The following is a 21,107-nucleotide window of genomic DNA, read 5'->3' as shown; positions in this document are numbered from 1 at the left end:
GAACTCCGGACCACCGGCACGGGAGCCAAGCACACTACCGCTTAGTTACGTCGGCCCTATTGATAAAAAAATAATTGGCTTTAATAAGTAGAGAAAAGCAAGTAAAAATAGATATCACCGCAGCAATAAAAATTTTTTCCAACTTAAAAGCTAGAAAAGTTGATTTTATATTTTTTATGATTTTATATTAATCTACATTAAAAAGTATGGTATAGTTTATAAGATTGATCTCTTTTGAATACTGAAACCATGTTTTTTAATATACAAGGTGGGCCAAAGAAAACAGTCCACCTCGATATTTGGCAGTAGTTATTAGATTTTAAGGAAATGGAGAAACATTTCGATTTTTATTTTTATATTGCAATTTTTTAGCATATATGTATTTTATACTGGTGACGTCATCCATCTGAGCGTGATGACGTAATCGATCATTTTTTTAAATGGGAATATTACTATTGGGAATACTATTCAGTAATATAAACATTAATATCACTATTTATACAGGGTGTCCAAAAAAATAATTTTTTAATTAAATTAATTGACGCAAAAAGAAGAATGTATGTAAGTTATTTAACTCAAAATACCTTGTACTGCTGTCAGAAAATATAAAAAAAAAATGTTTATTTCACAAATAAACATTTCTTTTCGCTTGTTTTTTTGCCTGTTTCGGCATTTCCTTAAAATCTAATAACTACTGCCGAATATCGAGGTGGACTGTTTTTTTTTTGGCCCAGCCTCTATAAATAAAGAAAGCCAACATAATTAGTTTTAATTTTAACGTACCTATAACCTATATGATCTTCTGACAGAAAAGGGGGCGCAAATATGAGTCTTGTACCCCGGCGCCGTGTATGGTTAAGACGACCCTGTTGCTAATAAAGCATACTTCTCTGTCGCAGGTTTTTCTATCTAAAAATATCCACAGGAAATTAAAGTTCAAAGTTCCTATATTTATAAACGATTACTCCAAAGAAATCAAAGTTCGAATAGAGAAAGCAAGAACAAACTTCAATAAAATGAGAAAGGTACTTGTGTACCGTCGCGGAGATGGCACGTGAAGAAGAAGATATTTATAAAACTGGTACGACGAATAGCAACATAATGGCGTAGACACATGGCGTAGAAAAGGTATTGAGAAGGATACTAGGACCCATTTGCGGCAGTGGTATGTGGAGACTAACTCAGACTAAAGTTCAACCACGAGTTCTATCAATATTACAAAGAACCCTCAACTATGTAACAAATTATGCAAAAATTCAAATATTGTGCTGGCAGGTCACCTTATAAGAATGGATACTGGCAGCGCTTAGCAGTAGGTACGTTTAGTGGAATGCAGTAGGTATGTTGGGATGTCGGCCAGTAAGAAGACCAAGGAAGAGGTGAATAGACGAAGTGAGAACCGTTACTAAAGAGATATTTAGGATTAAGGGTGGATAACTGGAGGAGAGCAGCCAGGGTCAGAAATACTTGGAAGCGGATGCTGGGGAGGCCAGTGTCCGACTTGGGCTGTAGCGCTGTAGGAGAAAGAGAAAGAATATTTATAAACCACATAATCAAGAAATTAGTCCTTCTTCTTCTTATTCTTCTTTTAATAGGATTATGTCCTGTTTCTTCTGTTGCAGTCTCTGCTGCGATCTGGAGCTTCATCTCTCGTACCATCGTTTTTGGGTCTTCCTATGGATCGCTTGGTGTTGGGCTTCTGCTGTGTCTTCGCCCATTTCGCCATGCATTCAAGGTCCATCCGAGCTACGTGCTCTCCACAAACGTCGTCGTGCTCTTGTCTCTTGTCCATCTTCATCTCACGTCTTGAACACCTAGATGTGTCTTCGTTTGTTCATTTTAATCCTGCTATGCTTAGTGTGACCAACTAGTCCGAAAAATCCGGGACATAGCCCGAATTACGAAGTTGTGTCTCGGCGTACCGTACAAGGCTTCCGGGCCATCCGAATTTTCAAAATTTTGGTAAAATTCTATTTTAAAATTTTTAATTGAATTGGTGGGATGAAAAAAAGTCGACAATTTCTATAGTGTAATAAGGTAGGTACTAATACCACATCCAAAACGCATGCATTTTATATCATGATATTATAGTTCTACGAAAACTAGAACGGTGGACTTTTTTTCGTTTCTGTATTTTAATTATCGTCTTCTAAAAAAAAGCCCGATTTTTATTGAAAAGTCCCGGATTTCAGGTATTTTTTTCAGCCTTGCCCCGGATTCGACTGAATTGGAGTTGGTCACACTAGCTATGCTATGTAGTTTTAAAGTAAAAATATTGCTAATTTATACCTACCTATTTTTCAGATTTGTTGAAATAAATCTATATACAGTCGGAAAAATTAAAGAATACCCATGAACGATCACATCAATCACTTATTTTGTATTTGCTATCTTTTTCTATAACAAACGTTTGTTATTTATAGAAAAAGACAGCAAATACAAAATAAGTGATTGATGCGATCGTTGATGGGTATTCTTTCATTTTTCCGACTGTACATGACAACCCTGTAAATAGTAACCAATACTCTACCAATTACAACGCATTATGATAATGATAAAATGATAAACCTCACCGACAGTGTCGCGTTCCAATGAACAAACAGTCTACCTGCTTGTCTATCAGCTCAGCTCAAGCTCAGCTATCATTTTACGTCTGCTGGTGATAGTGTCGGTGTCTCTTCTATATTCTGCATTCTGCGTCCTGCTTAGACCGGTCTTGTAAATAATAAAATAGATACAATTTAACCTTTTGTGTGTTGACTGTAAATGACCAGTTGTTTAAAAAAACAGTGGAATTGTTTTTACCGCATTCCTAATAATGGCATTATCTGTTTTAGGTAAGTTTTTTGTGTTGTTATTTAAATATTAACAGATTAAAAATAAATTGTTTTGAATTGGTTTATTCTATAAATAGTGTAAAACAGCATTTTTCTCATATACTGGACTATATAATTTTAGCTAATATAGGTAGGTACATACTTGGCGCCGCGCCGTAGTAATTTATATTGATTGTATAACAACATATTGATTTGATTTTTAATACAATTATTTAGAACCTTGAACAAGCATGACAATGAAAATTACAAAATGTATATTTCACTACATTAGATGCAACCATTCCTATAATAATGCAATTTTTGTTATTTCCATACTAGGCTATTCATTATGTTCAAAATAAGAGAGCTCTAAAAGGAACTACAACGTTAACGAGATTTTATTGTCTCATATGGTCAATGTACAGCTGGTTCTTAAAAAAATTGATAGATTCTACGACTCTTAGTAAGATTTGATCATTTTGAGCAGTGTATGATTGGTTTGAAATTATATTATATTTATTATCACAGACAAATAATAAAATAAACAAACAAACAGCCATTTTTTGAGGTTGAAGTTATCATGACAAATTTTAAGATTTGGCAGTGACAGTGACAGTATGTAAATAATAAGTACTATCGAACAAGCGAGACGTGGCGCGTGACCTTGTCGTATTGTGCATTTATCGCTGTGTATTTTCGGGCAAGGTCAGCCGCCAGGACTCGTTTGTCAGATAGTATTTATCCTTTAAAATGTAATAAATTAAATATAATTAAACTCATATTCATTATATCACACTTCACCAAAAGCTTTTTACAAGAACATAGTCAGCGATTTTGATATGGCTTAGAGCCAGACTACATCAAGATCGCCTATAAATCGTGCTGGTAATCGCCTTGCAGCGAGACCAAAAACAAAAAGAAGAAGAAGAAAAAAATACACTGCTCAATTTTCTACAAAATACGCTTTAAGAGTCGTATCAGTTTTTTGGAACCAGCTGTAAATCTAAATTTGAAAAAACCGCGGAGTGCTACCATTTAAATGGGTGCGATTTTGAGGTGAATTAGTCCCTAGGCACAGGGTGAATTAGGGTGAGTTCTATGCCCTTTTGGTACAAACAAGACTACTTACCGGAAAATTGTTCCAGGTTAAATTTACATCAAAATATCACATTTTAAATTCAAAAATATTTCTTTTTACAACAATATACTCAAAAAAAAGAAGAAAGAAAGCAATTTTGTTTTTTGCCCCATAACTTTTTTCCACAGGGAGATAGGTATACGCATTGCTTCAGCGAAAAATAACTTCCATCTTTCCTCTTTAAAATGACGTTTGGTAGAAGTCTCTAGGACCTAGAATTTATAGCTTCTGAAATTAGATTTTTTAAAGTTCGCCGCTCACAGCATTTTTGGGCTATTTTCCCCATTATTTCGCAAAAACTGTTCTGTAACTTTTTTCTACGCATTTCTAGGTATATGCAATGGTGCATTTAGTAGGAAAAGAAGTCAATTACCTTAATAATGGTCTATTGTGTAAGGTTGTACGACTATTTTTAAGCAAGTTATGCTTTTTCATGGATTTATCCTTTTAATGATTTTTTGATATTTCTATGATTATTTTTTAAATGTTTCATTATTACTATTTTTCTTATACATTTAGGTTTATACATTGTGAAATAAAAAAAGCATATTTTGTTTACAAAATGGTGTATTGCAAAAAATTCTGGGACTATTTTTAAATAAGATATCCGTAGGATATCCAAGGGTATCCGTAATTTGAGAAAAAATTTTAATTTTTTTATTTTTTTCAATTAGGAGAATATAACTGCATATTATAACATAATTTTTAATTACAAATAACTTATCTTAATAACACTTTTCGATATTGTAAAATATAAAGGTACTTTACTCTTGAGCGAAATTCATATTTTTTAATATACCTAGTACTAACGTGTGATCCAAAATTATTGTCACCATAGGTGGCTCTGAACGACAGAGATAGCTATACTCTGCATGTCCATTCTTAATTCAGATATATCAAATGATATATTTACCAGTTTACGTCAACTTTGCAGTGTACGTCAACTTCAAGAAAAGTAAGGTTATGTAGAGATGTTGGTTGTTTGATTTTATTTATTATTGTTACTTATAATTTTGTTAATTCTTTTTATTTTTGATTAAAGTTCTGTGTTAAAGGTTTTGACTGATTTTTATGTTTTATAATGTTAATCAAAATTAATTGATAAACCAATGATATAAATTCCGATTCAAAGAGGACATACGTAATTTTTTGCACGGCTAGCTTTGATCCCAATAATTTTGGATCGCTCGTTAGTACACTATTAATAAAATTTTATATCATCTGATAATTGCTTCTTAGGTTTTAGTCTATGCAGAGCATTTTATAAAGAATTTTCAACGAAAACATTTCGTTTATAAATTCGCAAAAGTGTGTGTGTTATTGCGTTGCCGCTCCTGCAATACCCAGATCAGATTTATTAATGGATTCTTATGTAGTTTTTTCTTCTGAATCCAAATCTGAAAACGGCATTTCGATATTTCTAACCGTCTTCGAGATAATCGACTTCAAAGTCTAAAATGTGACGTCACAATCGTTTTATTTTCTGCCGACACATTACACGTCCTGACGTCCAGCTGAAATCGTTGCTATTAAGTAGGCTAGTTTTTTAATCTCAATTTGTTAAGGCTATGGGTACATAATTCGCAAATATTTTACGTGTATCCCTACTTTTTTTGTCTTTACACGGCAAATTACGTGTAGTAAAATTCACACTGGTATGGATATGTAAACATTACTAGAATGTCATTCCACTTGAAAATGTCATCATTAATTTAAAGAGATGGGTTTTGAACGTTCTTGGATAACTGTTATTTTTATAATTGCAAATTATTAATTCAGTTAATAAATGTGATAATTTTTTCACTAACTATGTATTCAGTGATTGTAATAATTTATTTGTACAACAAAGACTAATACTCAATCGAGAAAAGAGGAAAAGTGTTAAAGTGATTTTTTAATAATATATTGTTATGGAACGCTTACAATTTTGAACATCTTTAACAACAAAATACTTGGATCACAGAATATATTATCCTGATGTATTCTCTGCTTGGATCTTCCACAAATAATACACAATAAATAACTTTTTATTAAGTTCACGTCTTAAATCAATTATTTATCAAATACACTATATATCAATAATATTTAATCAATTACTCAACATATTCCCGATGCAATGTCAAATATTTAAAATTGTCACTGATTGTCAGTGTCTGACTGACAATATATGCTGACAATATTATATTCGGCTGAGTGCGTTGTAAGACAAAGATAGATTTGGAAAATATTACCACGGCATTGTGTTCATTTTTTTCGAATCCTGAAAAAACCAATAAATATTTTTGAAAAATTTAAACGCAGAATGAAAGACTAAATTATTACCGAGGGCCGAAAGTCCCTTAGAATAAATAAAAAGTTTATTTTGAATGATATATTTGAAATTAAAAATCACACTAAATTTTCTCTTAGTTTTTCACCCCTGTAAATTATTAAAATATACATTATAGAAGTTCTCAGGGACTTTCGGCCCTCGCTAATAACGTAATCTTTCATTCTGCGTTTAAATTTTTCAAAAGTACTTATTAGTTTTCTCAGGATTTGAAAAAAATGAATCCCCATTTGATTAGCATTGCAGCCGAAAATACGTACCGATCCTCTTAAGCAAAGCATAGGTTATTTACATTTGAGTTTGACACTTCGTGAATGTCAAACTAAATTTTAAATTAAGTATTAATAAGACATTAATGACATTTGATAGTGAATTTAATTATTATATAAAATAAATAAAATGTTCAAAAATACAATTAGAGTATATTTTAAAATAATAATTATTTATTAACAGCTTTAAAAAGGTTTATACGGGTATTCGGCCTCCCCTTTATGATAAATGGACTGTTCCATTTGCTATGAAATTAAAATATAGTCGGTTCGCTAAACTCGACACAACTGGCTAGTAATTTTAGTAGGTAATTTTTTCGTTTTTGCGAATTTTGCCAAAATTGACAAAATTACTAATTATTTAGTAATTATCAAGTAATTAGTAATTATTTTTTTTTTGCCAAATTGGCAAAATTATTGACTAAAATCACTAACCAGTTGTGTCTGAGTTTAGCGAACCGACAGTATATATATATATGAAATAATATTGTTTGGTATAAAAAATTATGGTCTGATATGTGCAATTACATCCTTCTAATGGAAAAAAATATTTGAAAATTTTTCTCAAATTATGGATACCAACAACATTTTCATTTATAACTCTTTTATTTTTAATTTGACGAAGAAAAGTTATTCTTCATAAAAACCTCTTCATGTTCTAAGATTTATGATGCAACCAACCATCATATGTAAAATTTTAATAATTTTATACGAGGTATATAAAAAATATGAATTTCTATCAAAAGTAAACTACCTTTATAGTTCATAACATTTAAATTAAAATGATATAATTGCACATTAAAACATAATTATTAATTCTAAACTACTTTTCCTAATAGCAATTTTCCATATTATGAATTAAAATACATACGTAAATAAACAAAGTTTTCGTTATAATAATGCTCGCATTTTCAGCTTGTTTTTTATAAAGTTAATAATAAAAAAGTTTTCCATATGGATCTAACTTAGTGGGACATATTATTGCATCTGTATAATATGTCACACTTTGAAAAACCATATCTTGTTTACAAATAGTCCCAGAATTTTTTACAATACACCATTTTAAAGTAAAGAAAATAAGCTTTATTTTCTATTGCACAGTGTATATACATAATATGTACCTAAATATACAATAAAAAAGTTATAATGAGAAATTTAAAAATAATCGTAAAATATATCAAAAACCATTAAAAGTATAAAACCTTGAAAAACCATATCTAGCTTAAAAATAGTTATTCAACATAACACGATAGACCATTTTTAAGGTAATTTACTTGTCTTTCTACTAAATGTAACAATTACATATAATATGCCTAAAGCTGCGTGGAAAAGAGTTACAGAACAATGTTTGCGAAGTAACAAGGAAAATGTCCCAAAATCACTCTGAATGGTGAACTTCAAAAAATCATATTTTGGAAACTGTAAATCATAGAGACTTCTACCATACGTCATTTTAAAGAAAAACGATGGAAGTTTTTTTTCTGTAAAGCAATGCCTATACCTATATCTACGTGGAAAAAAGTTATGGGGCAAAAAACCAAAAATGGCTATCTTTCGTGTTTTTTTCTTGCTTTTCTTTTGAATATATTTTTGTAAAAAAATATTTTTGACTTTAAAATGTGACACTTCGATAGCAAATTTAACCTGGAACAATTTTCCTGTGGACGTGTTTGCGCTAAAAGTGCATAGAACTAACCCTAACTCGCCCTGTGCCAAAGACTAATTACCCTTTTCTCAAAAACGCACCCCTTTAAATGCTAACACTCCGCGGTTTTTTCATATTTAGAGGTCCATGGATTATATGAAATAAAACCCCGTTAACGCTGTAGTTCCTTTCTAAAATACATAATCAATAGCCTGTACATATAGGTTATTAAACCTACAAGTAAATTTGTATCTCTGGGATTCCCTAACGCCTGACAGATTACAGATTGAGTAAATATTATATTTATATAGGGTGAAGCAGATAAAGGGCCTATTAGAAACATCTCGAGAACTAAAGGTAACTGAATTATGAAAATTGGAATAATGGGGTTTTGAAGACTGATCTATTTAATGCAAATATTTTCATCTACATGGTACTTCCGGTTATACCGGAAGTTGCTTATAACTTCGTTTTTTTAAATGGGACACCCTGTATATTTTGGCATTTTTGGATTCTCCTCGATTTCTTCTTTCTTAAAATATAATGTTTTGTAACATTATACAGGATAGGTTAAAAGATAATTACGTTATCTTAACTTCGTAGCATTATTAATTTCGTAGCAATATTCACACCCTGTAGGATTGTAGTAGTTTGACATAATAAACTCTATTTATGTTCAAATGATTTTTAATATAGTCTACTATTGTTAACAATTATTAGTATAGCTAAGTTTTTAATTTTAGTATACAGGGTGGGTCTAAACTCGGAATGAGTATTTTCTGAGTTTTCATAAATGGAACACCCTATATTTGAGTATTTTAATAAAATGATATTTCATGGTACTTTTTTATTTCTTAAGCATTCCCTTTACCCAACTGCTTTAATTTGTGCTTAATTGTTAATCGCACCAACAATCTTAACATCGATGGTATTTTGACAGTTCAACCATTATTGGCAATTTTAAGTATCGTTCTAGATTAATATGTATTTATTTCCAAAAAATTATTTGTGATTGAATATTTTCACGGTCAACCTAATACAATTTCACATATTTTGTGTTGCAATTAATGTTTTGCTTGAATCACCAATAACTCACAAATTAAAGCAGTTAGGTATAGGGAGTGCTTAAGTAATTAAAATGTACCATAAAACAACATTTTATTACAATACTAAAATACAGGGTGTTCCATTTAAGAAAACTCAGAAAATACTCATTCCGAGTTTCGACCAACCCTGTATACTAAAACGAAAAATTTAACTATACCAATAATTCCTAACAATAGTAGACTATATTAAAAATCATTTGAACATAGAGTTTATTATGTCAAACTACTACAAGCCTACAGGGTGTGAATATTGCTACGAAATTAATAAGAAAACCTAATTATCTTTTAACCTACCCTGTATAATATTACAAAACCTTATATTTAAAGAAAGAAAAAATCGAAGAAAATCCAAAAATGTAAAAATATATAGGGTGTCCCATTTAAAAAACGAAGTTACAATCAACTTCCGGTATAACCGGAAGTAGCAAAGAGACCAAAATAGTTTCATTAAATAGTTCACACCTCAGAACCCCTGTATAACAATTTTCATGATTTTATTACCTTTAATTCTCGAGATATTTCTAATAGGCCCTTTATCTGCCTCACCCTGTATAGTATAGAGGTTTTGTCCTTGGTACCAAGAGCATTATTAGATCAGGGCACTTGGAAAAAATCAATCGATTTTTAAATACAGCACCTAGAGACTTAAAACTTTTTGCATTGTCTTCGGATGACGCCAGGAAAAAAGTATAACTACTATTACGCCAGTCAATGGGAACAAGAATAGGATATTACCTCCGAATTCTATCCTACCGCATGGATTTTAATGAAATTTTGGGAATAGCTTCTACTTATCTCCTATTTCAAAGTCTACCCTATGCCGATGTGTGCTTTTATCTTGGGGGTGGAAAATTTATTGATGAAAATAATCACGGAAGTGGCTAGAGAACCTGATTCTAGGTAAAAATTGTTCTATTATTTTTTTTTTGAAAACTCAATACTTTTTGAGTTATTCGTGGTTAAGAATTGGCCATTTTCATTGAAACATAACTCCTTTTCGAACGGCTTTTCCGAATACCTGAAAAACTATGGATCTAACTAAAAAATCGATATAAAACATTTTTGTAGCTTATAGAAAAACAAAGAAATTAGTTATTTCATAAATCTTCTAGTTATGATACAAAAAGAGATATAATAGGTGAAAATAGTTTGTTTTTTGGTGCATGCTCATATCGGTTTATTCAACTTGAAATAACAGAGAAACGGTGGATTTTAGGTGTATGATGCTACCAGTACCTTTTGTAGTGCTTGAATTGACCTTTAAATTGAGCAATATTAAAGGTCTATTAGATATAAACTAAGCGATATATGCTGCAAAAAAATTAATGACTAATGTATTTTAAGAAAAAATGAGAAGTGTATTTAACCCTTCATCCACCAGAATTTTAATGCATCATTTTACTTCTACAATACATTTTATTATAATGTTATTTATATGTTCAAAAAGTTGACCGGTTTAAAATGAATGGTTCAAAAAAATAAGATCAATTTATAAAGCGCATTTTTAATTTTTTTTAAATCTTCCTTTTTTTACATGTAACTTGAAAATGATAAGAGATACAATAATGAAAATAGAAACAGAATTGTTGGCAAACAAAACCCTATATTTTTGCATGTTATCTTTTTTCGTATCTCTTACCATTTTCAAGTTACATGGAGTAAAAATTATTGTAGAAGGAAAAGATGCATTTAAATTCTGATGGACGAGGGGTTAAATATAATTCTGATTTTTTCCTAAAATACATTAGTCATAATTTTTTTTGCAGCACATCTCGCTTAGTTTGAATGTAATCGACATTTAATATCGCCCCTTTTAAAGGTCTTCTCAAGCACTACAAAAGGTATTGGTAGCATTATACACCTAAAATCGACCGTTTCTCTTTTATTTTAAACTAGAAGATTTATGAGGCAACGAATCTCTTTGTTTTTTATAAGCTACAAAAATATTTTTTACAGTTTTTTTCGTTAGATGCATAGTTTTTAAGGTATTCTCAAAAAACCGTCCGAAAAGGTGTCATTTTTCAATGAAAACGGCCAATTTTCAACCACGAATAACTCAAAAAGTATCGAGTTTTCAAAAAAACATTATAAGTAACAACAGTTGTTACTTAGAATTAGGTTCTCTAGTCACTTCCGTGGTTATTTTAACAAAAAAATTTTACACCCCCAAGAAGGGGTGGGAACCACCCCCTAGACAAAAGCACACATCGGCAGAGGGTAGACTTTGTTTATTGAGCTATTCTCTACTTACTTTGAAATTATCAATTAAATAGATGTAGTAGGATGGAATTCGGAGCAAATAACCTCATTGACTGCCCTATATAGAAAAAGTTGTGGACATACAATTGCATTTTAAAGTACATAACATGCATCCAAAAATTCATAAACATATCAAAAACAGTATATTAAGGACCAGATTTTCTTATTCAGGGGGTTTTTGGGGTCGCTGAATACGAAACCGACCCAACCCAATCCATGACATCAGAACCGACCCGCGGAAAGCCTAGTGCCCAGGGTGACTGATATGCACGTCATTTTCTGGAATTTCGAGGATTTCCGACACTAAATTGATGCAAATAGATTACTCCGGATTTTTTGGGGTGACTAAACACGAATACGCCATCAGAACCACCTCCGAAAACCCAAAGCCCTCGAACTTCCAGAAAATGACGTGCATATCCTTCACCCTTGGCACTAGGTGCTCGCTCCGAGGGTCGGTTCTGATGTCATATTCGTGTTCAGCAACCCCAAACCCCCCAAGTAAACTCATTGTTAATAATTAAAAATAACAGCTTAATAATAAAAAAATTACAAAAATATCTTCAGGATCTTGTAGGGGGGCCTTTAAACCTTGATTTGGTCACTTTCTGACTTTCATATTAATAATTTTTAACCGAGTTATTAAGCCTTGTAAATGGCCATTTTCGAGTTTTTCAAATTTTAAATGGGGTCATCTCGACAACAATCAATTGTAGAGAAAAATTACAAGGGTGCTTTTTTGCTCAGAATGGTTCAAAAATCTAAAAAAAAATTGTCCGAAGAGAAAAAATTTATTTTTTGAATTTGTTTAAAAAGAAATGTTCAAACAATTTTCCGACCGCGGTACTGCCTGGCACCCTATGGGTTTGTTATAAGAACTTCTTTTTGAGTAAGTTTGTGCCTTGTGTAGGGACTTGAAATAAATAACTTCTTGTTGTTTTGTTTTATTATTTTATCTGTCTAGTCGATTTCCTGATACATTTTTGTTCTGCGAATAATAATATTTCAATGTGTTTATGGTTAAACCTCTTCTTCTGAATTATTTGACACTCTTTCTTTTTTGTTGTGCTCGGTTTCAGTGCTCCTCAAATGGACTTGTTGCTAAGTGCTGGATATATTGGAGGTTGTCGCCATTTTTCCTTTTTGTTATTTTCGTGGGAATTGTTACGCCTTATTTACATAATAGGTACTGCATGTTTTTTGCTCTATTCGATCTTTAATCATAATATCATAAATATGATTAAGTGAACCATGTGATTTACAACGTTGCACTTCTTCTAGGCGTTTCTAAATGCTTCTTAATTTCTAAAGCCCTTTACAGTCTAGCGTCCTATTTATAGATCACTGAAAGTTTTATTTTGAATCCTTATAGACCGGGAGATACCTATTAGATATAAGTTCAGCCACGATTTTATGAGTCCTGCTCTTTGCAACTGGAAAGTTACAGTAAGTACTTACAATTTGTGGAAAAACTCGCGGGTTTCCTGTGACATTTTCCAGTAAAAATTAGATTTTCCATGAAAAAAATAAATTGGGTGCAATGAATTTCCAAGTCCTGCCATATCCATAGAGTGACATGATAATATCATGTACTATCGATTTTATAAAGAAAACTGTTTGGGCAGAAGGGGTTGCAAAAAGAGCTAAGGGAGTATATAATATGCAGTGATAAACGCACTAATAACCGGCAACATAACGCAAAAGGTGCAAAACATAATACATTTTAAAGTAAAAAGAGATGAAACTTGTAGAGGTGGAATTATGAATATAAATATATAAATTAACATTACATAGTTTCCCACCTTTAGATGTATCGGAGGGGTATGACAACCGTCACTGTGCCAGATGAATTTTATAAAATTCCTTTCACTCGCCAGTGAAACTCCTTTCACAGACGACTAAAGGTGGGAAACCATGTAATGTAATGTTAATTTATAGGTTCATATCGATAATTTCCAATTCTACCAGTTTCAACTCTTTTTATTTCACAATATTAGGTTTTCCATCTTTTGCGTTTTTTTGCCGGTTATTCGCGCACTCATCACTGTATATACAAACATGTAATGAAAGTAATAAAATCTCATGTAATTTAAATTTTTTTTGTATTTTACAGACTGATAGAAGTATTATAGTAATTAAGGTACCAAGGGTATTATAAGGATAACGCTTGAGGTCAATGGTGTATATACCGAGGGCCTTCGGCCCGAGGGATATACGTTGACCGAAAGCGTTATTATCTATGATATCCGTGGTGCCTTCAACGTTTAATGTCGACTAAATTATTCTTTATATGCAAAAAATTTGAATGAATTTTGAATTAATTAGTTTTCAAATAAGTACATTTACCAGCAATAGTTGTAACGTAATTGTGGTAACCATAGTTTTACTTATGTTGTTATTTGTCAACTTAACAGTATTTAACTAGTTATTTAAATTTAATGCCCTAGGACGTTATTTTTCAAAATAGCGCCCTAGGGCATTATATCATACTTAAATGACTTTGAAATCATGTCATTATTTGTCAAATCATATAAAAGCCGAACATTAATATACAGGGTGTTTGGTAAAGAATGGGCCATAGCTAAACCTTAGATTCCTGAGGTTCAAATAGGCCGATTTAAGCTAACTTGCCTTACTACGAAAGTTGATAATAACCGAAATACAGGGTTTCAAAATTAAACTTTTTTTTTTATTAGAAAAAGAAGTCGCATCCACCAAAAGGTTATTAGCGACGGAACAAAATATAAATAACAAAAGTAAACAACTACAGATTGTAGAAAATGTTTATGGATCTTAGATAATTAACTATATTGTCATAGGAACAGTTTTGACCTAGAGCCTCTGGTAGAGCGTTTGGAATATTGTTGCGCTGTCTTTCTTAGTTATATTTACTACAACTTGTTAAAAAGTGTTCGACTGTTAATCGAACGTTACACTGATCACATATAGGTAGATTTTTCTTTGTTGAAAGGTAAGAGTGCGTTAACCTGGTATGTACTAGACGTAAACGCGCAACCACAATTTGTTCTCGTCTATTCCGCGACGGTGGAATCCACTGAGACACATTATTTTTGATTTTATTCAGCTTAAAATTATTTTGAGACCACTCATTTCGCCACAAACACAACACTTTATTTTTAAAATAAGCTTTTAAGTCACTGGAAACACACTTGCCTATCGGTTCCGAAAAATCACTTAAAATTGCCTCTCGTGCAGTCCCGTCAGCTTCTTCATTTCCTGTTATTCCGACGTGTGAGGGAACCCATAAAAATGGGACGCGTCTTCCATGTTCATGAGCTTGGGACAGCTGGTATTTTAGCAACTTTTCAAAAGGATGTTTCGGAAAAATGTGTTTTAATGTGTTTAGAGAACTAAGAGAATCTGTTATGATCAGGGCTTTTGTGAGTGTAAGCTCGTTAAGAAGTTTCACAGCACGGTATATGGCGTAGAGTTCAGCTGAATATGTGCCACATTCTGGGGTTAAACGGAGAAGATTGTTTTCTAAAGAAACGATTGCTATTGCTACACCACCGCTTGCACGACTTGCGTCTGTACGGTCTTTGCGGAAGCAAGTGAAATATTTTGAATTGTACAACTGATTGGTTTTTGAGTTTGTCTCCTGTAGACAAATAATATCTGGATAATATTCAGATAAAAGAAGCTGTAGCATAGGGAGATGACGGAAAAATTCATCAATGTTCCATTGAGGTATCGAGTTGAATATTGTTAACAGATTCGGAGTTGGATGATACTGAACAATTGTCTACAGAAGAGTCACTGTCTAAGTCAGAAATCTCTTTCCCTAAATGGTTGTGTAGTTTCTTTTGAAGCTTTGTAAACTTGGTTTTTGTAGATCTATCATTTGCATATTGATAGCTGCTTTGTAAAAGATGGAGTAAACCAGCCATATCAGTTGTAAATTCTTTAGCGACGCTAATAGTGTCGGGGGAGCCTTGGACATTATCAATCAGTAAGGACAATTGGTGGTATGTAATTTAAAACGAATGGTGAGGTATGATTATCAATAAAATTTTCAAGAGTTTCCCGTGTAGATGGGACTTTAGATGAGCGCGGTTTTTTTGGTTTAGAGGATTTGGGTTTTGCAAACAGATTTTGTGATGAAATTGCTGAGTCTGAAGGAGGCGTAACAACCTCACCAATACTGCGTTTCATGGAAGAACTTGCGTTTTCGCAAGTGCTATTAGAGTTTTCACTTAGATGTTGTGGCTTTATTACATTTGGAAGTACTGGAGCAGATTCATTGGTAGTGACAGAAGTCGAGCTTGAAGTTTTGTTTGTAAGATTGGTTGAAATGGTTGTTTCAGAAAATTGTGGTGATGTATCAGTTTTATTAGAGTTTTCTGCAGTTATATATAATGGAATAGGTGCTGATAGATAGGAGGATATTGCTTCCGAGGTTTGTGGAAACCGTATTGCTGCCGCTGAATGTGGTTGATTGAAAGTGTTGCTATGAGTAGGAGTATTAGTAATTTCTTGGTCATGAAAATTTGTAGGTGTAGGTGATATGCTCGGATTTGATAATGCATCACTTGACGACTGCTGAGTGTTTGGTACCTTGTGTAATATACTTGTTGGAGCTGTTTGATTTGGTACTTCATTGTTTGAATCAATAAGAGTTGATTCCGTTACTGAACTGTTATTTCATTGGGATGATATGTGTCCTGTATTTTTGCAAATAAAGCAGGTGACTGTACCTTGTGACAAAAATATGCGGTAAGGTGTTTGGTCGAAATTTATTAGAATAGAATCTGGAATTGATGATGTTATGGGGCTTACATAAACTTGCCTCCGGAAGCTCAATATGTGACTATATTCCGTAAGATTCGAGCTAATTTTCAGAAATGTTATTGGGGAAATAAGCTTTAAACGGATATTCTGTAATTCTTCAACTAATACTTGATGAGGAATTGACGGGCAGACACCAGACAAGACTAGTCTTTCTGCTGGAGAGACAAGTCTCCGTGCTGTTACAACTTCGCCGAGTACTTCTATAGAGCCATGTTGTGTCATGAAATTATCTACCTACTACGGTTTTGTTTGCCAAATACATGCAGATTCTATTATGAGATAATCTAGATGAAAAAATGATATTTTTTGGGTTTATTATTGTGCCCAACGGAATTAAATAATCCTGCAGTTTAGCATTATCGATACAACTAAATACAATTGCTTGGGTCTTACTCGGAAAAGAATGTGAAGCGGCTGATGCATAACTGTTTGTGATATTCGAACGTTGATTTACTGGACTGGTTAGATCGGAAGGTGTGTTTACATTATGTGAAGTCATCTTAAGCTGCGGTGGCGAAAGCTTCAGTCCGACTCTGGTAAGTGACAAACCAACCGCATGTTAGCTAACCTCACAAAATGATTGTACGGTGGTGTATATTTATTATTTAACGTTTTCTTTTCACAATAATAAAGTATTAATTACGTATAGATGACTTACGTAGTAGTGTCTAGTAGATAAACACTTTAATTTTAAAAACTATTTAATATTACCACTTGTTTTTAGTAAAAACTAGGAGTACAATATCAGTACAACTTGACCATACCTTGCCAGGGCCGGTCTCAAAGTTAAACTTTTATTTTATTTATTCTTGAATATTTCCTAATATGCATGGGATAATAACACGAAATTTGGTAAGCGGGGGTTTTTTGGGCCAAGAAATCTAAATTCGCCACCAAAAATGATGTATTACCCAGATCGCGCCACATACTCCCTTCGGCGCTCATTTAATAGGTTAATTTTTTTTTATTACCCACTCTACATACTTTTTGAATCAAAACTTTTGTTGTCTGAATATGTTTACTTAAAAAAGGTATACTACATTCATCTCGGTATACTCAACAGTTTTCAAGATAAAGCATTTTAAGTCTGCGAGACAACATAATTTTTTGCATAATATCATTGTAGTAACTACAAACTGTAACTGTTACACCCGATAACTTAAACGAACCTTTAACGAAAAATAACTTAAAACCATAAAAATTTCCAAAAATGTATCGCAAATTTCTTCAAATAGAATTTGCCATGCAATGACATAAATATGAGAACTGGAACAATTATTATGTTTTCAAGTTTATTTTTCGGGTGTAACTACAATGATATTATGCAAAAAATTTTGTTGTATCGCAGATTTAAAATGCGTTTATCTCGAAAGCAGTTGAGTTTAGCGAGATGAATGTAGTATACCTTTTTAAGTAAAAATATTAATAGAATAAAAGTTTTGATTCAAAAAGTATATAGAGTGGGGGATAAAAAACATTGAACGTATTAAATGAGCGCTGAAAGACGTATGTGGTGCCCTCTGGGTAATACATAATTTTTGGTAGCGAATTTGGATTTCTCATCCCAAAAAACCCCCCTTACCAACTTCGTGTTGTTATGTCATGCCTGTCAGGAAGTATTCAAGAATAAATAAAATAAAAGTTTAACTTCGACATCCTGTATTTGGGTTATTATCAACTTTCGTACTAAGGTGAGTTAGCTTAAATCGACGTATTTTAACCTCAGGAATCTAAGGTTAAGCTATGGCCCATTCTTTACCAAACACCCTGTAATTTATAGGCTGATAGGAGTAAAAACGTATTTTCAATAAAAAACTATATTATTTTTGTAACAGTTACATAATTATGTTTTTTCAAAAAACAATATTGGTTTGAAACAGCACGCCACAAAGTCAAAATGAATATGATAGCAAATCATTTATCGCTGTGTGGCTTCTAAGTAGCTTCGAATTTCTAGCAAGTTTGTTCTGGCCATTTTAATTCAAGGTGTTATTAGAAATGTTCTAATTCAGGACTCAAATCCTCAACAGTCAAACTGCCCAGTTATTTGAACTTAGAGGCTTTGGTTCCATCTTCCGTATACATTTGTATGTACCAGTTGAATTAAATCCCGGTTTACCACCAATACTTTTTGTTGTGATGTTAATTTTAAGAATAATAGATGTCCTCGGCTGTGTCATCAGCATGTCTTCACTTATTTAGCAATGTTCCGTTTACTTTTATGCTATATTCTGAACACTCAAGACCTTTCTGGACTTTAATCTCAGAGATTGATTTTTTCATTTATTTTGATAGCTATATTATTTAATTTTCTTAGTTTGAAATTTTATTTGATTGTCCTTGTGGTAGTGGAGCCCAAGCGGGGATTTTTGCAGTTGCTCGAGCGCGTCAGATTATTACATAGGGAGAAACCTTGTACCCTGAAAATGCACCTCTAACCATATTATTGGCTCTTAATGCAAGAGAGCTCGTTAAGGGGGGGCCGAAAAAAAAATATATCCTTAGAAAAACTCGAAATCGTCATAAGATAAGGTAAGTTAAGTATGTACATGCAAAACAGTTTATATTTTAAAAATCTGACGATTTGAGCTGGGCCTAAGGAAATGGGTGAGTCTCCAAAGTTTCTCAAGAAAAAAGCGAATATTTCGCGAAATGAATGACAGATCGAAAAACTAAAAAATACGTGCTCAATATTTTTCAAAAATCTATCGAATGATACCAAACACGACTTCCCACGAAGAGGGGCGGGGGGTAATTTTAATATTTTAAATACGAATCCCCTGCTATCTCGCGAAATGAACATCAGATCGAAAAACTGAAAAATACACTTATTTCAATATTTTTGAAAAATCTATCGAATGGCCCCCACGGGGCTGGTGTGGGGGGTTACTTTAAAATCTTAAATGGGAGCCCCCATTTTTTTATTGCAGATTTGGATTCCTTACTTAAAAATAAGTAACTTTTATTCGAGACATTTTTTCAAATTATGGATAGATGCTATAATGTAAAACAACGATTGTTGAAAATGGAAAATTAAATTAAAAATAGAAAGTTCCCACTAAAATGGAAAACTTTACAACTTTTTTTGTTTTAGGACCTACTCTCCACAACCCAATAGGCCCCCATAACGCTCGAGTGACTGCACATTTAGCATACTTTGCTCCCCTACCATTGTTATCAAGTATTTTCCTATTATTGAATAAGCAGAGTTTCTCGTAAAATATTCAAAACTATGATTAATTCATATTAATGACAGTTTTGTCAATACCAGCGATAAACTGTAATATTTGAAATTTCTGATAACTAACAATAAATAAAAATACAACTACGTAAAATTACTGATAGTGATAACAAAACTGTTACTAAGGTGAATCATATTTTTAAATAAATGTCATTTAAATGATGGGGGAATTACCAGCTATTCAAATAAAACTGTAATTTATACATATAACTTCGATTTGAAGTTTCCCGAAGGAGCTCTGTGTGATTCCTGTGGTTTTTCAGGTTTGATTCCTCGTTGAACCGTTTTGGTTTTGAGAAAAACCATTATTTTGACGAGGTTTCAGCAAGGTTTCAAGTTATCAATCTGGGGATCATATGGGTCATTCACTGCCATCTATTCTTGCAATCCATTAACCTGGAAACCTCTGATACAAATAATCCCAGAAGAAATGTTTTCTCGAGTATCTGTCGTAGTAGATAAGTCTGGTCAATTGTTGATTTTTGTGCAGTGATTCCGGCCTGGATTTTTCTATTATGGCCACTGTGAAAACTTGTAACTTTTCATGAGGTATAACATGATTATACGTCTGTAGTTTTCACACTAGAGGTGGTCGCCTTTCTATGTAACGGGTATATCACGCCTTGAGACCATTCACAGAGCATTTTGCCAGACAAGGAATAAAAGTTTATACAGTGTTTGTAGGGCATCCTCACCATTCTTATAGAGCTACTGCAAAATTGATCAGTTCCTGGTGACTTATGTTATTTTTAAGCTTTTTAACGGCTTGGGTTAACCTTCTTAATGGTGGTGGTCTTTCGTTGAAGGGATTAATTTTTCTATCTCATAGGATGTAATCTACTTCTTCGTTATGACGGCTAATAAATTTTGCATTGAAAAATTCAACCCCTCTGTTCAAGATTGAGGTTGTATCATTTAGAATAATATTTCCGTCTTTATCCTTACAGCTCCTTATTCATGGCTTAAACTCTTTGGTCACTTTATTTAGATTTCTGTAGAGCATTCGAATTTTGTTTTGATTTATTAGCCCTTCTATGTTTTTAAACTGCTTTTCCTCAAATTGCCTCGTTTTATTTTATATAACCTTTATCTTCTCTTCTTAGAGTTCGCTATTCCTCCTTTGCTCTTCTGGTGCATTCTGCTTGATTTGTTTTTAGTCTAGTTTTACCAACTAGTCCTATACTATTTCAGTCATGGGGGCGACTGAATTCGAGTAGGTTTTGTATGCAGAGTATTAGTTACATATCCTATGCTATTTCGGTCCTGAAATGAACTGTATCGGTGTAGGATTTGTAAGCGAAATTTTTTATTATTTTTGAGCAAATGTCTATACTGTTTCAGTGATGTAAAATAAAACTAATCAAATATTTACTAAATGGATTTATTATTATATCATAAAATTTAGATATGCTTTGAAAATTAAAATTAATAGTATATATTTGGATAATATTAAAAATTAAAAACAAATGAATAATTACTAATGTATGAATATACA

At 32.4% G+C, this 21,107-nt stretch overlaps 1 protein-coding gene across 1 annotated transcript in view; it reads left to right on the top strand.

Annotated features, from left to right (window-relative positions):
- Positions 1–2,592: 2,592 nt before the first annotated feature.
- Positions 2,593–21,107, top strand: part of LOC126882762 (putative helicase mov-10-B.1) — a 190,047-nt gene continuing 171,532 nt past the window's right edge. The window contains exon 1 of the mRNA XM_050647766.1: positions 2,593–2,837. Within this exon, the coding sequence (XP_050503723.1) occupies positions 2,819–2,837 (19 nt within the window). The 5' untranslated portion in view covers positions 2,593–2,818. The remainder of the gene's footprint in view (positions 2,838–21,107) is intronic.

This window comes from Diabrotica virgifera, chromosome 1 (assembly GCF_917563875.1).
Source record: "Diabrotica virgifera virgifera chromosome 1, PGI_DIABVI_V3a".
Classification (NCBI taxonomy): Eukaryota; Metazoa; Arthropoda; class Insecta; order Coleoptera; family Chrysomelidae; genus Diabrotica; species Diabrotica virgifera.
This window is presented reverse-complemented; position numbering and strand designations above follow the sequence as displayed.